The sequence below is a fragment of the Anser anser genome, assembly GCF_964211835.1.
Source record: "Anser anser genome assembly, chromosome: 1".
NCBI lineage: Eukaryota > Metazoa > Chordata > Aves > Anseriformes > Anatidae > Anser > Anser anser.
In genome coordinates, this window is record NC_139720.1 from 9,769,531 (window position 1) to 9,797,263 (window position 27,733).

The window sequence follows — 27,733 nt, forward strand, 5'->3', positions numbered from 1 at the left end:
CTTTTACCACATGAGGTAAGATGTGATGAGGAAGACACAGATTAAGACAGGTCATTATGGAGTCAGAATTCAGTTTGGAGACTTGTATTTGAGTTATATTGTCTTCTGATTTATTGAAAATGTTTGTGATTTTTCAGATTATTTTTTTTTTAATTGTGAAGTCAAGGTTCATCTTTCCTAGATGTGTATTTGTACTAAAAATGTTATAGTGCAAAAAAGAATTAAATCAAGATGAAGTTTTTTCTGTGGTCAAAAATATATCTTTATATTCACTAGATTTTCATTTCTCACATGAGAAAAAAATCCAGTTACATCAGTGAAGTGCTCTACAAATATTATATTTGATTAACATTAATATAAGTTCATTTTTCCTTAGGTTAGGTCATGTGAGTGTGCATGGGTGCATATAAATATGCAAAATGCCAGACTTTAAAGGTATAATGTTACATTAAACCATCATTAAAAATTATATGAATAAATGAGAAAGTACATATTTTTTTGTTTATAAATAGCATATTTGCTATTTTGAATACCTTGAAATTCTATTTTTCACAGAATAAAGTTTGTTACTGACTTGGAGATTTCATAAATTACATTAATTCCCATGGAGTTTAGAGCAGTCAATAGAGCTGCAATGTTGTCCCATTGGATACCAAACTTGGTGAAGTTCTTAAATCACGTTTTCCGATGTGTTACTTCATTGTTTTGTTTCTTTGGTTTTAAGACAGTATTAGAAAACAATAACTGCATAGAATGAGTGAATCCAAGAATGATATCCACTATTTTGTGACAAGGGTCTGAGTGTAATTGTCATAAAAGTAATATACAAAGGCAAGTAACAAAGGCAAAACTGTAGTGGACCTCAATGGAAGTACCCTGTGAGAGAACATTGCCTTGCAAGTGAGAGTTAACCTCCCAGCTCTTGTGCACCAGTGTACACAGATGCAATGAAAGCTTCTGGACATGCTTCCTTCACAGTAGAAAGGTGAAGAACCCCTCAGGATCCCTCTCCTTCACATACCCCCTCCATTTGCAGCTCTCCTTTTTGCTCTGGGCTTCAGAGCCCAAATCCAATTACATTTATTGAAATCCCACTTTAGCAGGTCATTTAATCAATCAGTCCATTAAGATATTCTTCCCTCATGAAGTCAGTCTGTCCCAATGTGTCCTGTCCTACCCCAACAGTTTTTCTTCCTCAATCAGAACCCTATGATTAAACAAGGTAAATCTTTAATATTTATTCTCCCTACATTTTCCATATTAAAAAAAAAAAAAAAAAAAGTTTTCATTCTTTCTCACACGCAATGCATGCCTATTTTACATTTTCACCATACAACACTATTTGCAGGTGAACCTTCATAGTTTTTATTAGTTCTGTTTTAAAAAGTTTCAAAATATGTGGCCCCTAATATATGAAACACAACAAATAGCTCTTGCATGTAATGCCATGCATACTCTAAGGTCATGTAATTATGAGATCATTAGTGCTAAGAATGAATTTTTTGCAGTGAGTTATAGTGATAGGAAGTAACATACCCAATGTTAAGAACTGTATTCACAAAAAAAAAAAAAGTATAAAAATCTGTCAAAATACTTTAAATATAATTTACCATTTTTCAATATAAATAAAAAAGATTATATATATAGAATATAATGATAATAATAACAATAAAAAGGCACATCTCCTGGAGAGCAGACCTTGGTTTTACACTTTGCAAGTATGCATATACAGTTAAGAATGTAATTAAAGGTTCTGAAATTTTTTTTTAATTTCCTTTAAAAATGTCACTGTGGTATGTTTTACTTTTTTTGTTACCTGGAAAATATTAACAATTGAGAGTGAAAAAGAAATCCACTTCCAGAAAATCAAATTATTTTTTCTCATAAAAATTATATCATAGGAAATCCCAAACAAAGCCTCTATATTTTTTAAACCCCTGATTTAGTCAAAACATACAGACATTGCATTAAAGCTGAGAATAGGCTTAGGTACTTTGCTGAATAGCAATGGAAGAAAGCATATGTTTTAAATTAATCACATGCATAAATGCTGTCGAACCAGAGCAAAGCAGCTCTTGGCATGAGAGAAAGCAATTTTCTGCTACAAAAGTTAAATACAATCTTTAAATTTTAATGTCTCTGATTGACCTTTTCTTTCATTATTATTTATAACCTACATTCTTCTTCATTGTCTAAAATTATCAATTCATATCAAGTTAATGGTAAAATGCTTGACACCCTTGGAAATATCTTCTATCCTTTTAAACTACACAATTATTTTAAAGGTGTATAAGGTTTTCTGAGTCACAGTTATCATAAATCAAACCCAGAGCACCATTTTTTTCCAAACTACATGAAGAAATTAGTAATTCCACTCCCAGTTCTACATATATATTTTTGCGTGACTTATATCCTAACCACTGAGGAGTGCCCATAAAATAAGTTGTGATGTTGAATTGCTGTGTTGGATAATAATGAGGAAACTGTCAGTTTTCTTCTGACATTTCTCAAAGTATTCCAATGTCACAAACAGCAAGGAGGGTTAGAATTATGGTATTAGCCTTCAAAGCTGGTTATTAATGTGTAACGCTTATTTCATTTAAATTGGCATCCTGTGGAAGCTGACACATTTAACACCTGATTTTCAGTCACTTGCTTCAGTAATGGGAATAACTTATTGCAACCATGGAATATTTGGTATGCTGTCCTAAAATGTGAAAGTAGAAAATCTCTCCTGGAGAAGTCACTGCTTACATTTTGCAGTGACTTTTCAGACAGTTTCATGCATCTGCAAGCATTTATGAGATGTGCATCCTGTTTTGTATCATCCTCAGTCAGACTGATGAGATCCATTTAGAAACATCTCCAAGTTACATTGAAATCCAAACTTTTGTTTACTTTCACTGTTAGCAAGGGTTTATATATTTAAGTTATAATCCTTATTCAGAAATTCCAGCTGTTAAAATATAGATAGTGAACAGACACTATGCATGCTGCCTAATGTTTTCATTCCATGGTTATACAGTTAGCTGTATTAAACACGTATATGTCATGAATGTTAAAAGAGATGGGCTTATCTTCACCAGTGATTTTTCTAATTCTCAGGTGAATGGTTAACTACATTAGTAATTTTTTCATTGTCATACTAGACTTTGGAGTACAGTGACTCAAAACCCTTCCACATCTTCTGGAAGAATCCCACAATGCACCAAGACTCAATGGTCTGTATGAGTGGAGTTTTACCAGGAGAAGATCTGAATATGAAATCTGATTTATGATAAACAAGTGAGATCATATATTGTCCAGGGAAATTTCACTTTTTTTCCTCTATAGGATGAAATATGAACCTTACAATATAAACCACAAGATATAAATAACATAACTTCTACAAGTATTGATTCAAAATATTTTTGTTTCCATACTCGATCATTTTACCTGAGTATGTTTCTTCAATAAGTTACAATATTTTTCCTTTTTTCCTATCATTGGCCAGCCCATTTTTCTTTTATTGTGGGAAAAACAATGGAAACTATTAAGACTATGAAATTATATTAAATTTGAAACTCTGAATTTATCTCTCCTTTTACTTCTACAACTTCTTTTTCTTTATTAAGCTGGTCCATTGACAAATACTTTAGCTAAGGTCACAGAAGGTTAGCTCTCTCATGAGTAACTTTATTTTTAATACCTGATTAGAGAATAAATAAAATCAGACATTCCTTTATATGATATTTTATGACAATTATGAATTCCTAGTCCCTTTGTGTAATTTCAGAAAGTTTTTCTTTCCCTTCCTGAGTTCTTCTTGCTATTCATTTTCTACTGTTGACCCAAAATATTATGGTATTTAATTTAAAAATAAATAAATAATAAAAAAAAGTATGTATGTGATGTCTGAAAAGCGTGGAATGGGGTTGAGATTTCCACACACAGAGATATTTCTTCATTGTTTGACATTTACCCAAGAGCAGAGTGGGAATAGTTACTACTGATGTACAGTTGTAGCTGATAAAGCATAAAATAGTATTCTTGCAACACTGCTCTCTACCCAGAACGCTTATATTTTTGCTGCATCAGCTTTAACATCAGGCACAATTGTGGATAATGTGCCAGGTTTGGTCAACAAAAGAGCTTCTGGAGATATAAGATTCTGAGTGTCTTGTTACCTCACGGGCTTTAGGATTGATACTAGTTTTTGTGGGGTTTCTTCTTGTTATTTTTATTTTGGTGTGGCTTTTTCACTTCAAGTAGATAAAAAAGAGATGTTTTATTTTCCAGAACTGCATTCTGGGTTACATTCCATTTCTATGGAAACTATCCTACTAATGGAATTCTTACTTTCTGACCAGAAGTTGCAGGAAAAAAAAAAAAGTATTATTTAGACAGATGGGAATGAAAGATAGGTACTACAATATGACACATAGAGGTATTCCATTAAACATCCAGAAGTGGGCACTAACAGCTCCACAACTTTCCCACTTTCCTTATTATTTTATTTATTTTATTTTATTTTATTTTATTTATTTTATTTTATTTTATTTTATTTTATTTTATTTTATTTTATTTTTATTTTATTTTATTTTATTTTATTTTTTAATTATCTTATTAGTTTTCCATCATATGCAATGGTTAGTATCTCTTCTACATCTTTTCTCCTTGTACATATTTTACGTTTCTTTTAGGAAAACATAACTGCCATGAACAGTTAGGAGCATAACTTCTCTACTTAAAGAGAAGGGAATATTTGTTTTGCTGGGAAGAGAGATTTGTAGGTTTTAGAGTTGGATGGGTGGACACAGGAGGGTGACCTGAATGGAGAGGGAAGCATAAAGCATTAGACAAAGCAGACACATAATCAAGTTTCTGTGCCTCTCAAAAGCACAACTTTCTGGGGACTGAGATGCATACACTGTAACACCTTCCCACAGATACTCCCCAAGATAAATGAATTGTAACCAACAGTAGAAAAAAAGAACTTGTTATAATGGCAAGGACTAAAAGATCATAAAACTACACAAGGACTATCAGGACACAGTATGAAGAGGAAAAAAAAAAAGTTTAACATTTTTTATTTATTTTTATTTTGTCCAGTGTAGATATACTGAGACTTTTTTTTCCTTAGGAAATACTGAATTATTCTAATTTGCAGTCTAATGAAACCTGACTTTTATCATTAAAAAGCTCCTGGACCTCTTTGGGCAAGATCCAGGGAGAGATACAAGCAGATCCACATCAGAGTTCTGGAGGATTTGGAGGTCCTGCCGTTATTTTATGTCATGGAGGTCATTTTATGCCTTAAAAATATTATATTAGCAACCTGAATCTGAGGTTAGTTTACTGAATAGGTAGATTGAATTTATTTGATATGTTTATATAATCTGTATTTCATTAACCTTTTGAATAAAACTGTTACTTCAAACTGGAACTGCTAGACTATTATAATATTTCTTAGTTACACACTTGATGGCTGAGTGGCTTATGAAGATTTTATAGATGAGCTTTCTCTCTATTTCCCTTTTATTCTCCACCCAGGATTTTGTAATATTTTTTGTTGTTGTTTACACATTTTTTTAAAAAAGGTGATGGCTGTCACTTGATAATTTCATCAGACAACAGTATCTATTGGACTCTTCTGAGAAAGATGAGACAAAAGTAGCATTTCAAATGAAAATTTGAATTGCAATTCTCAGCCTTCAAAGCCTTATACAAACAGAAATTAACAAAGTTGCCAATATCCTTCTTATGCTGATATTCTTTTAAATTTACTGCAGAAATCACATCTGCTCTGAAAACTGTATCTGTGGATTCATTCCTAAATACACTTTTAGGAAGAATATATATAAACATCTCAAAGCTACCAACAGAAGATAACACAGCATGATATATTTAACTACTACTGGAAAAAAAAATGTTTAAAGAGAGAAAATACATTCCATGGCTAGATATCTATCTAATGTTTAGGTGATTTGGAGAAAAGATAGAGGAATCTTCCCTCCCTACTCCCATAGAAATGAAACAAGTAAAATTTTACTGTATATTTTAATGACTTTTTTGGGCAGTGAAAACACAATGGTGATTTGTAGAAAGCCAGATAATTTTTACAAGTATATCAGTGAGCAACAGTAATTGCATTTACTCCCTAATGAATTCAATTCAGAACAAAAGTATTACAAAGTTAAAGTTGGTCTCTGAGGATTTTTTTATTTGCCTGCAGGGCTTATGCTGTTTTCTGTGATTTATTTTTTAAAGGATCATCTGTTTCAACTGGAATCGCACAAATTTGAGAGAGGACGAGGCAGGTGCCCTTTTGACCCCAGTTCTTCCTTCACCTCCATCTTAATTGGTAATGATCTTTATGTCACAACCTTCACAATCCTGTCAATCATTCATTCTGAGTCTCTTTCTTCAGCACACTGAAGGTGTTGTCAGTCTTTCACTGCAACGTTCTTCCACGTCATACTTAATCCTCACAGTGTTGCCCACATTAATATTACATCCTAGGCAGCACTAACTTCAGCAAGAGTGCCTCGCTGAAGTAAGTAGATGCTATATGACATGCACCATCCTGAAAAGGTAATTGATTGTTGTGTAATTTTGAAAATAATAATTTCCTGTTTTCCTTCAAAGCAAAGCAATATGCCTAGATTAATCTTTTACAACAGTGATACAAATATGCAAACCTAACCATTTTTCTTCTTCTGAGATGTAATCTGAATAACAGACATCTTGTAAAAACGTGAATTTAACTGTTTTTTGTATCTGAGGCACTTATTGTTTATATAAATTATAGTTTGGGGGGGATTGACACAGATTTATTTCAGTGCTGCCTTATAAAAAAACACACACAAAATGGAAGATTCTCTGTTTTGAGGGTTGATCTTATACTCAACAGTTATAATGAGAGAATTCAGTGTAAGTTCCTCAGTGCCAGAAAGCTGTTGTTAGATAGTGCTTCTCTGTGCCTTGCTGGTGAGTTTATCACGCTGGGCTGGGACCTTTGAAGTTGTAGTAGAGCAAATCATATGTTTTTTCTTCTGTAATGTGTTCCTGAAAACATTTTGTGAGATCAAGTAAACACAGTCTTAGCAATATTACAGTACATTGGCTAAAAATAGACTGGAACAGCAGGTAAAGGGTTAAACTTAGATACGGTTAGGGAGTAACACAGTGACTATGTGCTTTTAGGAAACATAAATAAAATGAAAACTGAGTATTCTAGAAGAATAGTCTGTGAAAGAAAGAACTAGAAAAGAGAGGTTAAGGAACAAATAATTTTAAAGTTTTTCAGGGAGAAAAAAAAAAAAGTAGAGAGCCTTTGATATTTCTATTGCATTTCAAATCTTAAAGTTGGACCTTTAATTTAAACAGTTAAAGTTTCTAATTATTAACTACAATGATATAGATAACCCTTGATTGTGAGGAAGTATTTGTCATGAGTGACAGATACATTTTTATAAGCATGGTTTATTTGTTCCTTTACATCAGCAAATCACAAGAAGAATATTTACCAATAAAGCCAAATTTCTCAAATTACAGCAACTCATCAAAACCTTGTTCATTTCCATTATCAAACATTACAACTCAAACTCTTGAGTTGGTGGTTTAAGAAATCATGAAAGAATCAGGGGGAAAAATAAAAAGTATTTTGACTGACCTTTCACAATCCATTACATACAGATTGTTATGCTTTTCTTCCACTCTTATTTCTAAATTGTTTCTAAATTTTTTAACAGATTCCAGTCTTAGCTCAGCCTGGGAACAAAGGCTCATCCCATGGAATTTGCTGTAGGCCTGAAACCTCATGGTCTAATCTTGAAGTCCTTCTCAACCTTTATTCAGACAGAACTAACTAAATAAATTAACCTGATCATGTTCCTACTGTGAGATCAACGTGAATTTTATTTGCTTAAATGGAAGCCAGATTGTCCCACTGAGCATTTCAAGACGAATGATTAGTTGTTATGCTTCTGGTCTGTTCATTACTTTGCCTGGATTATGGGAGGTCCTATGGATCCTCACAGCTTTAACTGAAAGAGAAATTCACTAAATAAGCTTTTCCTAATAATCGTAATCTCACTAAGCTAACATTGAAAGATTAACACAGAAAAAAAAAAAATTGTTTTTATCAGCTCACTAGTACAACTCCAAGAAATAGACAATTTCTCACCCCATCATCAACAATAATATGACCTGAGAAAGTTATTTACTGGCTGTTTTTCAAGACCTCCACTGGAAATTCTATCATTTCAAGTGATCATAGAATATTTTTAAACCATAACAAAATTATTTATGTTTATTATTTTTATTTAGAATTCTATTGAAACTGAACACTTCTAACACTTAAGAAAAACATCCTAAAGTGTTTTTTGTTTTGTTTTGTTTTTTTGTTTTGTTTTTAATTTCCATGTATTTCACTATATTCTACTAACCAGAGACATACAGTTTGCAGAATAAACAGAATTAACGCTGCTACTTAGAGGACAGAATATGTATACATTATCTCTGTAGGTATCCATTTAAAAAGGGTGGAAGACATTAACCAAATATGGTTAATGTTAAAGAATCTTTTAATTGACGTTTGAAATTGAGACTGAGACCTCTATCCCAAATTAATTCTAAAAGGAAGGGATGGCCCTTCATTCAGCCAAGCCCTGATATCTGCTCATGGTGGCCATGACCCCAAGGCAGGAGATGTCAACTCCTGCACCACAAACTCTTCAGAACTGATCTTCCAGTTTTCCCTCCAACACTTGCAGGCTGCATTCCTCTTCACATCCTCCAATTTTATAAGAAAGTGAAAACTACTGCTGGTATGAAGTCAGTGTTCTCTTGGAGACTCTACCCCTGGGCTGCACCCATTTAGGTTCAGACAATGTGCATATCCTTGAAAAGGATTCAGGCAAACCTGTTACCAAAGGCTTTCACATCACAGCTTCCTTTTCTTCCTAACAAAACAATCCAAAGTCTGCTTCCACCTGTGTAAGAACCATATCTAACTCACATTAACACAACAGTCTACACCAGTGTAGCTATTGGTTAGCAGTGAGGATTAGACTAACAAAGAAGCTTTATCTAATTCTGATAAAAGTTTGAAAGCTCTTCATCTTGCAAGATCATTTGCACCATCGCTGATTAGAACCAGATTTAGATAGATAAATTTAGGAAGAAACAGAATCTATTGTGCTGTGTCTCTTTGCGTATTTTGACACTTCAGTTAAAAACCCACTTCAAGAAAACAATAATCCGTGACTTGGCTTTAAAACTATACATACATGCTGTTATATGTTTTATTACAGGTTATCTGACCCAGTAGTAAAGTAGCTTGTGATGAATTCCTCAGTTTATGAACAATTAACTTCTAGCAATTAATTGTCACTATCAGGAAACAGAATGGATGTTGGATGGCAAGCAGGCTGAATAAAATGTTAATGTCTAGATAAACTGCATTTTAAACTTTTGGACTTTTATTTCTAATGAACTCTCCCATCTGCTTTCAATAATCAAAACTATGTTTGAAATCCGTTCATGCACACTGATTAATTTAGACCACACTAGCTCTTGAAAGCTGAGAAATTAGTTTATGCCTATATTTTGTTACCTGCAATATTTCACAAGCATATAGTGATAAACTTAAACTACATTTGAATAAGTTTTTCCACCAAAGGAATCCATTCTGATAATTGTTTCTGTTCTTACAATTTTAGAACAGTTTAATGTATTTGTATATTTTCTTTTATTCTAGACAATTAACTAAAAATAATACAGTTTCTCTCAGAACAAAAGACTGATTGAGTGACAGAAAAGCACTTATAGTGAGAAAGTTTACTGACTAAACAAATGCTAATTTCTTTTGAATTTGTGGCTTTTTACTGGTAAAAGTATAGCTTTCTACAAATGTGAGCTAGTATTTTAATTGTAGTTGACACAGAAAAAAAAAAAGTTGACAAGAAAAAAAAAAAGGTATGGCTGACAGAAAAAGAAATGCATGAAAGATGATGTTTATATTCTATACCTTTATTTATAACAGAGTTAGTCCACTTTGTACAAAGTCATACAATGGTATTTCACATAAAAAAAAATACTACAGATGAATAGCTTATATCTACTTCATCTTCCAGTTTGAAGCAGGTACAAAAAGCATACTAATAACTAATGAAGGAAATCAACTTCCAAGGTGGAAGCAGCCTATTTATAAAAATTCATTGTATGAATTAAGTTTTTGGAATGAAATCACATGCATTTTATGTAAACTATACCAAATAATTTAAAATAATTGGGAATTTTTACACCGAGAGTTCCAAAACAGCATATATTTGTAACAAATTTCAGGCAAAAATCTGACTTTACTGTGGTCGTTACTATGTGGTAGAGATTGCTGTCAAGAAATATGGTTGGTCTGTTAGTAAGTCTGTATGAGATGGAGAAGGTCTGTCATATGTATCATTAAAGAGCGTGATGAAACCCCTTAAAGGAATGAAACAACAAAACAACATTAACAATGAAAAAATACCTTTTCTGATTGTGTGCCTTAGTCTGCTGAAACTAACAGTAATGAAAAGAGCACATAAAAAATTATCTGATAGTTTGGGGACTTCTGTGAAACAGAGACCCCAATAAGGACTGAAACTGGTATGCTGTAGATCAGTTATATTAAAACCAGTAAATATGAGCTCATTCTTAATAGCAGGAGCCTCTTTAAACTAAGACATGAATGGATGTTAAAGTGAGAATAAAACAAACAAACAAACAAACAAAAAAAACAACTTAATTGATCACCTCAAAGCACATTTGTAGCACACAACTTGTGTGTAGTTCACAGACACCAGAAAAAAATCAGACTCATGGTTTTATACATGCAAACTTTGCATATTATGAAAGGCATTTTGAGTAGATTAGAAACAAGTAAGTGTGAGTAGACCTAAACCTAGTGAAAAGAAACATTTGTCTTAATACTTCACATATACACATATGCTTGATACATCTTAAGATCTTTATAATCGTGTTTTTTTTTATGATTTCACATATACCCTAAACTCATTCACCCTGAAGATTATATATGGTTATGGTGTAAAACTGCCACATCCAGATAATTAATTAATCAACTAAAATAGGGAAATAAGTAACATTAAGGAATTGGTGCATAGTTCAGAGACTGTTATATAAACGTTAAAATTTTATCAATATTTTATCAGATCTTATGAATCTATTTTACTTTAAGGGTTATTTTCTAGGAATTCTTGATTTTAGAGGAAAAAAGTTTGGAATTGTTTGAATTATGCCCTATTCTTTACTCCAAGGATAGACTAGAATAGGGAAAAAAAATATATATATATAAAAAAAAAGTACCTTTAATTGGTCCCAACAGAATTTTAATGTATTTGTTTGCTTGAAACAAGTAGTAGCTAAAAGCGTGTGCACATCACTTGAGCTAAAACTGTTTTTTGGTTGGGGGGGGAGGGAGGGGGATTTTTTTTTTCTTAAATAAATAAGAAAAAAAAAAGGGGGTGGATGAAAATTTCCATTCTTGTCTTAGCAGGAGTAACTAGGCTGTGTTAAAACATAATTTTAGCAATCAATTTGTTTAGTATGTGTGAATATAATTCCTTACTGAATCTGTAATTTTACTGGATGAGACTAAGAGATGTGATGGTCTGTGAAATCACTCAATTTGCAGCTGATTTTCATTGGAAGACACTGGTTTATCAGTGTGATTTGCAGCACTATAAAAACCTGCAACTAGGATCGGAGTGAGTTGATATGTAGTAGTAGGCTTTCAGTGGAGGAGAAAAAGTAGAAATATTGCTAGGGTTTTTCAAAACTCAACTTCAGTTAGTTCTCTTAAGTTAGAATTATTCAGCACTTGTAAAAACCGAGTGGTGTTCAAAATTCATAACATAGATTTAAAGGACATAGGCAAAGGACTATTGTAGAGCAAAAAAAGTAGATCCTCTTAAAAGTGTAAAAGATCTCAGAATTACGTTGAATGTTCTTGAATTGAGATCTCTGCCAGACTCCTCAGTATCTCATCATCCTCGTTAGGCCTTCACCTGTCTGTTCACTCCTGTCACTTCTCTTCTGTTTAGATTAGTAACACTTGACTGTAAAAAATCAGATTTAATTTCTGTATCTGTAAAATAGCTTTCATGGAACAATATCCATCCAAGACTGGGACTTCAATTTATTTATCCCAGGATCTCACAGGTAAAATTAGTGATAACTTTTTGGGTGTATGGTGGGATACCATACCAGCAGGTTAGTTATACATACAGAATTTAGACCTATGTCAGACAAAATGAACAGGCTTCCCATCTGAACTTCTGAATATTTGTATGTATCCTGAGCACTAGCAAAATGTGAAGAATCATCTATCCCACACTGAGTTTTTTTCCATGTTTCAATACCACGTCGAAAGGATAAAGGAATCATATTTTTTTTATTACACATCACAAAAATTCGCCAAAAAAAGAACAAAACCACACACACACACACAAATAAAAATAAAATTAAAAAAAATCCAATGGAATTCTTAAAGGGGGATTTCTGACTAATGTAACACATTAATTTGTGTTGTAAGGATTGATTAGAACATTATTCAGACACTGGCAAGTTCTGTTGTTTAAACACCTCTGTGTTGTTAAAAAAAAGTTCTTTATTAATTCTGGTTAACTTCTGACACTATAACTTATATTTAGTTTCACTTGCCAATATTTTACACTAAATCACCAACATGTATTTTACAAGGCAATGTTCATTCTTCATAAAGTGAAGCCTAAGGGAAAGCTATGCTCAGCTCTGAATCAGCAGAGGTCTCTGAACAAGCCCCAGCCGCCAAACTAGTCTATGTTGTTCAGAATCATTATTTAGAGTTACTGTACCATTACATTCATATATATACATCTCTTGAAAGAAACTAAATTCACACACTGAGGGAAACCAACAGGAAAAATTCTTGTTTTTCCTCTTTTTTTTTTTTTTGTATATATCTATATATGCCAGCAAATATTATTTGAATTGATTAGTCATGATTATTATTTTTTAGGACATAGGAAACCGCGCCACTGAAAACTCCACTCAGATTAGCCTGGAGCTGGAAATAATTTATTCCCCTCTTCTTGTGCAGTTTAATTCCTGCTGCATTATTTTCTAACGTAAGGATGCCACCTAGTGACCGTCAGTGTCTGCTTTTAAAACTAGGCCTAAGAAATTTATAGTCTAATTCCAAATGGATATGAAGTATATTACTCTTAATGCTTGGTGGGAATTGCACCCATGCATACAGAAGTTGTAGAATTATTGCTAGTATTTCAATACAGTAAAATATATCCAATATCATGATTATAGGTGGGTAAGATAGTAATAGGCCAGATTTCTGAACTAGAGATATATATATCCTCTAGTTGTATCCAACTATATGTAGATTTTCAAAAGTTATTGATAATCAATATATCATTTATAATACTTCATTACACTTGCTTAATTCATGAGCACCACCTAAACCTTTTTGAAAATGGGCCCCATTTCTGCTCCCATAATTTTGTCAGCAAATATTCACCATCAGATATGCACGGTGAAAGAGTTCTCAGGTCCTGTTCCTACTCTGGTGAATATTTTAATGATATGAAGACAAGGTAATGATGGGCAAGGGCAAAATAAGTTCCTTTTCCTCTGTCTTCTGAACACCTAAACCCGTCAGCCAGCAAGATACACCCAAGACGCATTTATCCCAGGTAAACTGGAACAGCTCCAGCAGTCTGACTGGGGAAAAACAAAAACAAAACAAAACAAAACAAACAAACAAACAAAATATTAAAAACAAACAAACAAAAAAAAACACCTCAGTCTAATAAAACTTGTGCTTGTTTATAGAAATCACTTTTAAATTGGCAGGTACTACTTCTTATCTCCCCAGCTCAGGAGAAAACTACATCCAGCCCTCATTGTTTTCAGTATGTGCTTCACTAATTAATCTTGTTTTCAGCCATGTTTTGCACAGAGCCAAATGTGACAACCGTCCTCAGAAAACACTTCCCTTTTTGGGGCTTATTCTGTAGATTCAAGCATGGTGGCACCTTAAGCTGTATCCATGCACTGTAGCCCAAATCAGTGGGTTGATGCAGCTATCATCATTCTTTTCCTTAGCATCCTTTGGAACCTGCTGCTGCACTTTCATTCAGTTTCCTGGGTCCTGTTTGTTACCCGCTCACCCTTCTCTTTGTCTCTCCCCACAATTGCTATTGCTTTCTTGCTAGCCATTTCTCATCTCTAAAATACTCATAAACCCTACATCCAGTTCTGGGGCCAAGCAATCAGCTGTTCCTCATTAACAAGACTGGTGCACATTCAAAAACAAACCACTGATCGGAATCATTGCACTGGTGACAATTTAGGTGCTGGCAAAGGGTAGGTATGTCTAGGGCTAGACACTGTATGAGAGTGAGATCTTTGAACTTTGGTACCTGATGCGGCAAAATGTTGTTGTGGTAAATGTGGTTAGATGTTATTTTAATAACTTCATATTTTGTGTGTGAATATATCCCAAAGTCATTGTCAGTCTTGAAAATGAAGCTGAGCCCCTGAATGAAATTGGAAATTCTTGACCTCATTCTGTTCCAACTGTAAGTGCCACAATGCTGATACAATATCTATAAACCCTTTGAACTGCATGTAATTTACTGACTCCTGAATTTGAGGCAATCCTAATGACATGTTTATAATGCAGTTCCCATCATTTGCAATGAAATTAGTAAGTAGAGCATTATCAAATTTGTTTGTTTGTTTGTTTAATATATGGTCTACAGGTGGTGAACTTTTTACTGGTCTCTATAGTGACTACTGGGGAAGAGATGCGGCTGTCTTTCGCACCATGAATCGTATGGCACATCTCCGAACCGAACCTGATAGTGAGCGCCTGTTAAAAGGTACAGCAAGTAGAAGAAAGAATGTAGAACCAGCAGTGTTTTGGATGACTAGAGAATTTCTGTTTAACCAGAAATTAAAATGACATTGTCCATGAATATGCATATCCAATTACAGATGATTATTTTTTAATATTTTTTTCATGATTTTTTTCATTAACTCCTCACCAGGTTTAACAAATTGAAATCATTACTCTGATTGCATATTGGTTTTAATAAGTGGGACTTTGAAATCCTTACTTTTTTACTTCTAAAAATGTTTTCAATATATACTTTGGATATTCCATATTATTTCATGACATCAAATATAATTAAAATAAAATTTTAAAATTCTCTAATTAATGGGAGATTTTAATTAGCACAGTGTTCTTTTTTTTTTTTCCTAGATGAGATCATTTAATCTTTATGTTGCAATCAAATAACTGAGTCGTTGCCAAGTTCTGTGCTAAAGAGGTGTCATACAATAACATAAAATAATAAAAATACAATAACCATGTAGTCCAATAGAACAAAAAATAAAGCAGATTATTTTAAAGAAAAACATAAAAATATTGCAAAAGAAAATTTCTGTGCTGGTAAGTTTAGGAAATATTTCATGCTCTTCGGTGAGGAATGTAATTGAATTTCAAAGCACTGAAGTTTCTGTGTAATGGAAAGCCAGAATCTTGATTTTTCTTACTCCAAAAGTATTGCAATATTTCATCATAATAGTGACATAATTACAGATAATGTTTGGCAAGAAGAGTTAATAATTTCCTTTTATGGTAATTCATATGGTGAGCATTATCTTCCCAGTGAACATAGCTAGAAAGGCCAAACAAAATTTTTTCCTCTCCAATTTTGAGGCAGCTCTCTCTTGAATCAGAAGAGAGAAAAAAAAGTTCTGCTACATGCTTTTGTTTGTTTGTTTGTTTTTGTTTTTCCTTCATTAATTTGGCATCAAACTTGAATTAAATTCATTTCACAAAAATGTGTTTAGAATGTTATGATATCCACTATAAGTCCAATAGTTAGGTCGGTGCTGAACTGAGTGTTTAAACTGGCTATATATGGGTAGCAACAATCACATAGATGCTTTCAATATGCAAGCAAAGTTGCTTTTCTCTCTGGTAGATGTCATTATCTGTAATATACAATTCTCAGTATTATGGCCTTAAAAATAGTTTTTAATTTACTCTGTATTTGAAATTTAAGTTTTCAATGTCCTTAAATTGAATGTCCTTTCAATGTCCTTGAAGAACACATTAGAAAATTTACAAGCAAAAATTCTCTAGCAATGTCTTAAAACACAGTAACTGTTTTCATACAGAACAGAAATTTAGAAAATATTTACACTACCAGCTGCTTCTTAAGAAATCGTACTAATTGTACAAACGACATTCTCATTTTAAGAGCTTGTAAAAATTTGCTGCAATTCTGTGAGATGAAATCATTCACAGCTCAACTTGGTGTAGGGTTAAAAGGTATATAGAATAGACTGAAGTTTGTACTTAGGTTTCAACTCTGTAATGAAATGTCAAAGTAGGAAAATTTTAAAGGTTTTTATTTCATGACGAATATACACAATGTGTCTTCTATCTATGAAGATATGTGTCCATATAATGCCTATTAGCTGCACTACCGGGGATTTTTCTTTACCTAAAAGGCTATTTTTCCAAAGTTAGCATTCCTATGCCTGATTTGTATGGGACAAGAGATTGTTATGTGAATATTAGTGCCAGGTTTCAGCCTAATACAAATTAAAATACATAAACCCTGGAGAACAGAACTGGAAAGAGATCCTGCACATATACAAAAGGAATATTGATTTGTGAATTAGAGCTATAAAAATAGTTTGACATTAATGTATTCCACATGTTCTAAAGATACCCACCTACAAAAAAAATCATTTTTTTTTTCCATCACACTGTTCCCCTCAGGTCGTTTTCTGACTGACTCTTTCAGAGTTCATTTTTTTTTTCTTTTCCCACCAGTTGATTCTAAGAATTGAAAAAATAAAATAATGTTTTAATAAGCTTGACCTCAATTCATTTTTGTTTTCCTTTGAAGAACCAAAGTTTGTTGGCTCATACATGATTCCTGACAATGAAGACCACGATGATAACAAAGTATATTTCTTCTTTACTGAAAAAGCATTAGAGGCTGAGACAAGCAGTCATGCCATTTATACCAGAGTGGGACGTGTGTGTGCGGTAAGATCCTTTTTCTAACACCCCAACTAAATGGACATTTTGGTTGTTCTCCCCCAGGCAAATATAGCATCTGTTAATGTACATGAGAGTAAATTATAGGTCTGAATGAAAACCCTGCTTCTAAACAGCCTCAAACATTAGAAAATTCAAGTGTCCCAAAATCTGGGCTTAAAGTGAATTCAGCTGAGAGAGAAGGACAAAGTTCAGAAACCTTATTATTCTGCTTGTCCTATTGCTTGTTTCTTGAGAGAAGAGACTGACCGCTATCTCACCACATCCTCCTTCGAGGTAACTGTAGAGAGCACTGAGATCTCTCCTTTTCTCTAGGCTAAATAACCCCATTTTCCTCAGCCACTCCTCATAAGATTTGTTCTGTAGACCCTTCACCAGCTTCACTGCCCTTCTTTGGACATGCTCCAGCACCTCAATGTCCTTCTTGTAGTGAGGGGCCCAAAACTGAACACAGTACTCGACGTGCGGCCTCACCAGACCTGAGTAGAGAGGGACAATCATTGCCCTAATCTTGCTGACTACGCTGTTTCTTATACAGCCCAGGATGCTGTTGACCTTCTTGGCCACCTGAGCACACTGCTGGCTCATATTCAGCCAGCTATTGACCAATACCCCCAGGTCTCTTTCCACCATGAAGCTTTCCACCACTCTTCCCCCCAGAGTGTAGCACTGCATGGGGTTGTTGTGCCCCAAGTGCAGTAACCCAGCTTTTGTGCTTGTTGAGCTTCATAAGTTGGCTTGGGCCCATTGATCCAGCCTATCCAGATCCCTCTGTCTATCCTTCCTACCCTCAAGCAGAACAACAGAACAACCACCCAACTTGGTGTTGTCTGCAAACTTTTACTGAGGGTGCACTCAATCCCCTTGTCCATTCTTTATATAGAGACATTAAAGAGAACTGGCCCCAGTACCGAGCCCTGTGAGACACTATTTGTGACTAGCTGCCAACTGGATTTAACACCATTCACCACAACTCTTTGGGCCCAGCTACCCAGCCAGTTTTTTACCCAGCAAAGTGTATGCCCACCCAAGCCACGAGCAGCCAGTTTCTCCAAAGAATGCAGTGGGAAATAGTGACAAAAGCTTTCTTAATGTCTAGGTAGACAACATCCACAGCCTTTCCCTCATTTGCTAGGTGCATTACCTTGTCATAGAAGGAGATCATGTTCATCAAGGAGGACTTGCCTTTGATAAACTCATGCTGACTGGGCCTGCTCACCTGGTTGTACCATATGTGCTGCATGACAACACTCAAGATGATCTGCTCCATAACCTCCCCTGGCACCAAGGTCAGGCTGACAGGCTTGTAGTTCACCAGGTCTTCTTTCCAGCCCTTCCTGTAGACAGGAGTTATATTTGCTAGCCTCTAGTCAACTGAGACCTCCCTGGATAGCTAGAACTACTGATAAATGACAGGAGTGACTTCGTAAGCACTTCTGCCAGCTACCTTAGTACCCTTGGGTGGATCTTATTTGGCCCCATTGGCTTGTGTGCACCTAATTAATAGGTCGCTAACCATTTTCTCCTGGATTATGGGTGCTTCATTCTGCTTCCCATCCCTGTCTACCAGATCAGAGGACTGGATACCCAGAGTACAACTGGTCTTACTACTAAAGTCTGAGGCAAAGAAGGCATTAAGTACCTCAGCCTTTTCCTCACCCTACATCACTATGTTTCCCCCCACATTCAATACAGGATGGAGACTCTCCTTAGTGCTCATTTTGTTGCTAATGTAGTAATAGAAGCATTTTTTTATTGTCTTAAATGGCAGTAGCCAGATTAAGCTCCAGCTGGGCTTTGGCTTTTCTAATGTTCTCCCTGCATAGCTTCACAACATCCTGTAGGGCTCCTGAGTGGTCTGCCCCTCCTTCCAAAGGTCATAAACTCTCTTTTTCTTCCTGAGTTCTAGACAAAGCTCTATGTTCAGCCAGGCTGGTCTTCTTCCCCACCAGCATGCACCCTTTTCTTGACACAACAACACAACAGCCACAGCAAAGCAGGATTTAAAGTTGCTGAAAATTTGTTAGAACACCTTATAGATGCTTGCCTCAGACTTACCCTAGCTGTATTAGCTCTACAGATAGATCCAGAGCCTCAGTTTCTAAAAAAAAATATTCATTAAACCTTGCACTGTGCTTCTAAAGCAAAGCTAAACTTTGTTAATATACTCACTACATCCAGTTAACCAAAATGAGAAATAAGAAGGCCGGCAGCAGCTGTATATTTAACCTGCTCAGGGATGCAGTACAGAATTAAGAAATTCTTACAAACCCACAGCTCTTAATGAGACCTGGACTCGATCAGTGCAATCTTACTTGAAAAGCAATTCCAGAGAAATACTAGTAATGGACGTGTGGTTTCAAAATGCATACTTTTGACATTAAAAGACGCAATGAGTGGCTAATTCAGTGGAGATGTCTGTGGTTTTAGATTTATTCAAATTACCATCAGTGTTTGTTTCTTTTTATGCAGAATGATATGGGAGGACAACGAATGCTCGTGAATAAATGGAGCACTTTCCTGAAAACCAGATTAGTTTGCTCTGTGCCTGGGAGAAATGGAATTGATACACATTTTGATGAATTAGGTAAATATCTTAGACTTCAACAAACTTAAAACCATCATATAAATGATGTTTCATGGTAACACGTCTTATTCTCCAATATTGTACATGTATTCATTAGTCTTTTGTTTGTAATGTATATGAAGTTCTATATATGGGGAGTTAATTATCATCAATTATGCCTTTACTGCTTGCATTGTCTTTAAACATTGCTTTTAAACTCTGCATAAAAATACACAGCGTATATAAGTAAAATAACATTATGCTTTTAACAAGCAATGAAATTTCTCTTTTGAGTCTGAGAAAAGTAGTTTGTTGCCAGTAACACTGCATTTAAATTTTACAGAGGATGTGTTTTTGCTGCAAACTCGTGATAACAAAAATCCAGTGATATTTGGCCTCTTCAACACTACAAGGTAAACAACTAGAAGAAATAATAACAGCAATAGAAGAATGTTTGAACAGCTTATTGAACAGTTAGAAGTTGCATGATAAATATCCCAGAGTAAATATGTAGTAAACAGTTTAATCCTTTTTTCATCCACAGTGGGCTTTCTTGTTAAAGTAAAAACTTCTTTATGACAGGGGCTTGAAGTCTCACACAGTGATCCAGTCTATCTGTTTCCCAGAAAAACATTAATTAACTAAATATTTCCCTGCTTGAAAATTTTCTAGTGCCAACGCATATGCGTTCCAGCACACTTATAAGAGCAGTCTATCAAAGCCACTTGTCTTTCTTTAAGAGATTGACTGTATTTCAAGTTTAAGTATATAGCAGCTTAAATTCCTTCTGACTTCTTAGTGAAGCCTAAAACATTAGCTGTGATGTTGCTGGTGGCTTCCTTTTCCACAGCAGCCTAATGCAAGTGCAAGACTGTTTATTGGAGATCTAGCTTCAGGATGTAACTGGTAGAAAGGAGCAGCTATGCTATTGCAATTATTTATCTCTCCTGATTTGCTGTTTTCAAAGAAAGAGAGGAAGATATAGTCCTTTAAGGAAGTGGTCACCTATTATTTCCTACTGGCCTTCTATGTCAGTAGGCAGAGGTGGACACCTCACTAAAATTATCTGGATCACCTTCTAGTCTTCAGAAAGAATTCTCTTGCAGAGATCTTTGATGTTTCTTCAAAAAATGATGAATTGCTTCTCCAGAACTAAGAATGTAAACACAATAATAATAATAATAATAATAATAATAAAACACTATAATTTTGTGGATTGATCTACATTGTGTGGTCTTTATGAACCCTGACCAGCATTCTCACTCAATAATATAAAAAGACTCCTGTTCATTTCAGTCAGTTCTTGGATAATTCCCATCTTTCCAAAGAGCAAGAATAGGAAAAACCTTTGAGAAGGAAAATGGTTAAGTGTTTAAGTCACTCATCAAAGACCAAAGAGATAATTTTCTTGTCCTTCTTCTCTGTTTATAAACAAGTAATTTAGAGCCTGCTTCAAATTTTCAGATAAAAGCACTGAGCACTTTTTAAGTATTATGAATATAAATATATTAAAGACTTTGTAAAGAACATTGCACATAGTAGTTACAAGAAAAACATATAAGAAACACCAATTATTTTTTTCTCCATGAATGCTGTTGCAGTGTGACTTCTTTTTAACCTTATTATAATACTAGTATTATATGTAACAAATGTGACATATTGTTGTAATAATGTCTTTTAATTTTACTTCACAGCAATATATTTAGAGGGTATGCTGTATGTGTTTACCACATGGCAAGTGTCCGAGCAGCTTTCAATGGACCATATGCTCATAAAGAAGGACCTGAATACCACTGGGCTCTGTACGAAGGGAAAGTACCTTATCCTAGACCTGGTTCAGTAAGTACAATTTATTTTCCACTTCTTTACCCATTTAAATGAACTTAAGAAGAAAAAGCAAACTGCTACTAATGCATAAATCTTACTGACTTCACAGTCCATGACATATTTATTTGGATATATACATAATATAGCATTTCTGAAAGAGTGTGGAATGGCTTAGCAATAAGTTTTGTCAAGCACCAGAACAATGTATCTCCAAAAGGAAAACAGGGGAATCAAGTATATAGGGTTTTTCAAAATCCTAATGCGACTTGAATTCAGGACCCAAAGAGGAATGGAATGGAATGGAATGGAATGGAATGGAATGGAATGGAGTGGAGTGGAGTGGAGTGGAGTGGAGTGGAGTGGAGTGGAGTGGAATGGAATGGAATGGAATGGAATGGAATGGAATGGAATGGAATGGAATGGAATGGAATGGAATAGAATAGAATAGAATAGAATAGAATAGAATAGAATAGAATAGAATAGAATAGAATAGAATAGAATAGAATAGAATAGAATAGAATAGAATAGAATAGAATAGAATAGAATAGAATAGAATAGAATAGAATAGAAAGCTTCAGTTGGAAGGGACGTACAAAGATCATCTAGTCCAACAGCCTGACCTCTTCAGGGCTTACCAAAAGGTAAAGCATATTATTAATGGCATTATCCAAATGCCTCTTGAACTCTTGAGCAATGAAGTTACCTCTCAGGCTCCTTTTATCCAGACTGGACAACCCAAGTCTTTTACCATCTTTGTTGCTCCCCTCTGGACACTTTCAAGTACCTTAACATCCTTTTATTCTGTGCGGCCCAGAGCTGCACACAATATTCAAGGTGAGACTGCACCATCACTAAATATGGTGGGAGAATCACCTCTTTTGGCTATCTGGCTATTCTGTGTTTAATGTATACCAAAATGCAGTTTGCCCTTTTGGCTGCCAGGGCACACTGTTGCCTCGTGTTGCCCACTGTCACTAGCACCATCAGAACCCTTTCTGAAGAGCTGCTCTCCAGCCACTTGTCTCCTAGTCTGTAACTATGTCCAGCATTACTACATCCCAAGTGCAGAACTCATTTGTTGACTTTCATGCCGTTGATGATTGTCCAGTTCTCCAATGTAACTAGCTCCCTCTGCAAAGCATCTCGTCCCTCCTGGAAGTCAACAGCACCTCACAGTTTAGTATCACCAGCAGTGTTTCTAAGGATACATACCACTCCTGCATCCAAATCATTGATAAAAATGATCCCAGGATGCCAGGCAATGGGGAGGCACCTTCAGAAGGTTGTTCTGATGCTGCATTCAGATGCAGTAGGTGCATCTGGGAAGGAATTTATTTTTATTATTATTTTTTTTTCCAATGGAAGAAAAGAAATCGGTGAAGAAAATAAATGATTGATTTTTAATCTATTTCAAAAATCTAATTCATCTAGCAGCTACTGGAGCATATCCTGAAATTATACAGGTGCTGTCATCTAGAGAATTGCTCTTGCCTGTTACTCAGATTTTTTCATTTGGTAAACAAATTCTGGAGAAAATAACAAACTTATTACTTACAGAGAAGTAATTAGTTTCTACAAGGAATTCCTAATTCTTATGCTGATATCTCAAAGGCATCACTGATACCGGGCAAGTAGCTCTGTGTGGCCCTGTTTGAGCAGGGGACTGGACAAGATGGCTTTCCCAGGACCTTCCAACATCAACAATTCTGTGATTCTGTGATCACATGTAATCTTCATCTCAAGCTCTTTTTCTGTTTCACTCTCTTTTTGAAGAGTTTCTGAAGTTTCTGTCTCTGTTGTATTCTTAACCCAGGAATTTCATGTTCCACCTAAGGGGGTAAGGAGATCAGTGGTGCATGAGGGTGCCCTTTGAATTGCAGGGATCCATCATCATTTCAGACATTGGTCACAACTAGGGCCTCCCTCACCCTCCCCTTCTTGCTGTACGTCAGGAGGAGTCCTACAACAGGCAAGGCCAGGGTAACCCAGGGAAGCATCACATCCAGTCTTTCTTTTTTGTGCCATACCTTTTGGGAATACAGCTACTTACCCACCCATGGCAATTGTTATGTGTTGCAAAGCTGCTTTAGTTTACACTCACTGAAGGTCTACCATTTAACATGTCAGTATTGTGTAGATTTTAGTCTCTGTGAGACATAAAGACATTTCTAATAGCTGTTTGGCTAAAACCCACACACAGCTTTCACACTTCACCTCTTTTATCTTCTTGCAGACTAAGGACTCACTCTCTTGAGCTTAACGGTGAAATAAACAGTCACTGGAGCATTACTTACAGTGTTGTTTTTCCTTCGCTAACTGAATCAATATTCTTTTATACCAAAAGCAATCACTTGCAGAAGTAAACATTGTATGCAATTCATTTATCACTGAATCACAGGAACGAGAGGTGAAAAGGCCTATTAGCTTATCTAGTTCATGCCAGTACAGCTTTTCTCTCTGTGGTATGATTTCAAATGCATGTCCTCTCTCATTTTAAATTACTGTTTTCCTCTGCTTCTCTTGAGGTTAGACATAAGTCAAAATACAGAATTGGACGCTCAAAAAAATAAATTATCTGGGATTTTTAAACACTGTGAATATGATTGACTATCTTCGCCAATAAGCTGCCACTATAATTGTGCTGATATCAATACCAGATTTTTTTTTTTTCTGGTTTGATGTTGATCAAAGTAAATCATGGGTTTTGAGTCAAGATAGAAACACAGATAAGTAAATTATCAAATTTTGAGCAAAACAGTGTAATTCAAAGGAACTATTGATTTCCTATTTGACATGTATAGCAAAATTACAGTTTTTACAGTCTTACCAAGTCATGAGATAGTACCATCCATGGACGGCAAAACGGATGTTTATTTTAAAAAGGTGATATGATTTAAGTTCTTTAAGTGGTATTCATTTAATTTTCAGGCAGACGAACACCTCACATACATTATTTCAACTGGAGTTAAACACAGGCAGGAATTCAGTATTAATGATTGTAGTCATTAAATTGATGCCATTACATTGACTAGCACTGAAGATTAAATCGTGTTTTTTAGGAAAGAAGGACAGAATACTGAGCCAGCACTCTAGTAAAGCTGACAATAATTTACACAAAGGTTGCATTAAGTTCCATTCCGAATCAATGCTTCCCTCCCTTGCCTCTTAATGACCACATTTGGGTCGTAGTGGATTGTAGATTCCCTAACAGGCAAAGCATAAGAGCTGAAACACACAAAGGAAGAGAGCAAATAATTTTCCCAGTGTCGTGGAACCAGTTAGTTGTGAAATCAGGTCTTTCCTGATCGTTAATTGGTTTAATCATGTTTGTCTATAAGTTGCAGAGTACATCAGAAGTTGGATTAGCTGGTTATGCCAGCTAATAGAGGATTAATTCATTTTTGGCTGCTCCTCAAGGGCATAGTTTAGAGGTCCTTTCAACACTTTTCCAGTAGCAAGAAGAGGAAGCTGTAGTCCCCAGTTTTAAGCTTCACACTCCAAAAAACAGTTCAGCATATTGGTAAGGTGAATCTCACTACCTTTCCTGTTACAAGAGACAGTGAAAAGAGGCCAAATACATCCTATTGTTAGGCACCTCTGCGAGTCAGCACTTTCATCTCAGCTATTGAATTGGAAAAGATGGAGTCTATAAGGAATAAGAGGAGAGCTCAGGGCTAAATGAATAGAAAACCACTGCTGGAGTTGCTCTGAGTCTGACAGGCTCTGCAGTCTGCTGCTCTCTGAAGTCTGCTCGAAGCATTGCTTTTGCAGTACACTAGGATCCTACTCTGCCAATTCACTTAGTGTATTTGGACTGCAGTGTTTCTGAGAATGACATAAGCTACCTCAAATGGTGTTGATAGACTTCAAGGACAGCTGCATCTACTGTTTCCTTTCTAGACTACTTTATTTTCTATAATTAAAAACAAAAAGTCTGTGAAGGATTATTTTTATTAAATCTCTCCAAGGCTAGAAGTTTGCAAAGGGAACTTGACAATGACTATTCATTTGATATGCTGTGCAGTGCACGGAAAGCAGAGATTTAGCCTATCTTCATGGTCCTGCTCTGTCTCTGTATTTCAAATAACCAATGAAACTCCATCACTAGGTTGATTAGACAATTACTTTAAAGTCAACACTGAACAAATACTTTCCTGAAGCTAAGCCCAAAAAGTGGAAACAAACATTGCCCCACTTGATAAGTGCAGGAGTTTGTTCTTGTCAATTACAGCTGAACACAAGTTTTAAATTACTGTTTCTAGTAAACACAAAGAGTATTTTATTTCATTTTATTGATTGAAAAAAAAATCCAATTTAAGTAGGGAAATGTTGCTACTGTGGCTTTGCTTGAAATGCTTCTTAAAACCACACTGTCTTATGAATATTTGGAGAAAGTAAATGGTTACTGAGCTATTTCCAGCTTGATCATAAATGGTTTCAATTAGACTTCATGAAGCAAATTGGAAATGTAGAATCTATGTGCAGTTAGGGAACACTATATCCTTCACAAAGCATCCTAAAATTAACTTCTCTATGCAACGCATTAAATTATCTCTAATTGCATATTTGACCAAAGGAGTAAGCCTCTTTTAATCAATCATTGAAATAAAGTGTATTTGCAAAATGGTAGATTGATCATTGCAAACATTGGTATTTCGAGCTAAACTGTGATATATAATACTGCCATCATGAGATAGGAATTGGAATCAAATGTAATACTGTTAGAACACTGGAGATCGAGAATTACCATTGCTGGAATCATTTTTAAGTGTGCTTAGTTTCTTATGGTAATACATTTTGCAATCAAAAGTAATTAGAGATTGATTTCGAGTATTACTGTTTTGCTGACTTTACATGGCTGTCTCTCTGATGAAGCAGGAAACCCTTTTCTCTTAACTCTGTCAATGGCCATTCTGATTACATCTTCAATACGAATTTGGAGAAGAAATAAACACTCTATATTTTTATTTTTTTGGTGGTTGTTGTTGTTGGTGGTGTTCTTTGTTTTGTTGTTGTTGCTGTTGTTGTTGTTGTTTTTTTCCAAAATCCAGAAGTGTCAATAGGAGTTTCCTATTTCTAAACATGGGAATGTCAAGTCTCTGTTCAGTAAAGCCTGATTAATAGACCTTGCTGACTGGGTTCTCATGATTAGTAATCCATACATTCATAAGGTGTAGACTACAGTGGTGTTCTGTGCTAGTTTTTATGCCAGGTTTGGTGTAGACTTGTCATTACCCCTGAAAACAATACTAGTCTCTGACAATTTACTTGGCAAACCTTCAGGATAATCTGTGTTTTATATTTTTGCAGTGTGCCAGCAAAGTGAATGGAGGTCTGTACACTACCACCAAAGACTATCCTGATGAAGCTGTTCATTTTGCCAGGAGTCATCCACTGATGTATCAGCCCATCAAGCCTTTTCATAAAAGACCAATACTAGTCAAAACAGATGGGAAGTACAATCTTAAACAAATAGCGGTGGACAGAGTAGAAGCTGAAGATGGGCAATATGATGTCTTGTTCATTGGCACAGGTAAATACAACTAGGAATACAATTGATTTAACAGGTTTTTGACCTCCAGGATGAATGAAATTGACTACAGTCCGAAAATAATGAAGCAATACAACAGTCATTTTAAGAATAATTCTGTGCATGACTGAGCCAATCTTCACTAACAGCCTTACAGAAGTGGTTAGTCATTCCAGACATACAGTTCACTGTGGCGATAATATAATACAGAAAAATAATGGTAAGAAAAACTTTTAAAGACTAGGACTAGAGACTTAAGTATAGTATTCACCATCACCTTCCTTCACCCTACAAGAACTTTTAATCCAGTTCCTGACCTTATTTTTAAAACTTCACAACACAAACATGTATTTGAACATGTTTCTGAGTTGAGACTTTTACTGTGGGAGAAATAGAAGTGAGAACTAATTTCAGAAATATCAGTTCAAATTCCTCCATTTCTGGAGATGACAAATCTATCCGCTACTGTTAAAAAGAAATTGATAGCTTCCAGACTTGGGTTATGACACAGCTCAAGGAAGGAAGGGGACTATACCCAAATTTATGGTTCAAAAAGAAACTTAGAAATTTCCTGCAAAATTTTCTTGCCTTTCTTTTGTGATGTTTTCTAAGATACATAGAGTTTGTTTAAAGAGGATTTTTTAAACACCTACCAAAAAAGTATAAATAAGGTACAATGTGTCACAGAGTT

General features: G+C 35.0%; 1 protein-coding gene across 4 annotated transcripts in view; it reads left to right on the plus strand.

Annotated features, from left to right (window-relative positions):
- The window catches only part of SEMA3E (semaphorin 3E), a 152,250-nt gene that overhangs the window by 106,378 nt on the left and 18,139 nt on the right, over positions 1-27,733 (plus strand). For all 4 annotated transcript variants that reach the window (XM_083823010.1, XM_083823011.1, XM_083823012.1 and 1 more), the window contains 7 exons: positions 6,250-6,343; positions 14,799-14,918; positions 16,965-17,107; positions 19,592-19,706; positions 20,029-20,098; positions 21,380-21,524; positions 26,823-27,045. In XM_083823010.1, coding sequence (XP_083679136.1) covers positions 6,250-6,343; positions 14,799-14,918; positions 16,965-17,107; positions 19,592-19,706; positions 20,029-20,098; positions 21,380-21,524; positions 26,823-27,045 — 910 coding nt within the window. The remainder of the gene's footprint in view (positions 1-6,249; positions 6,344-14,798; positions 14,919-16,964; positions 17,108-19,591; positions 19,707-20,028; positions 20,099-21,379; positions 21,525-26,822; positions 27,046-27,733) is intronic.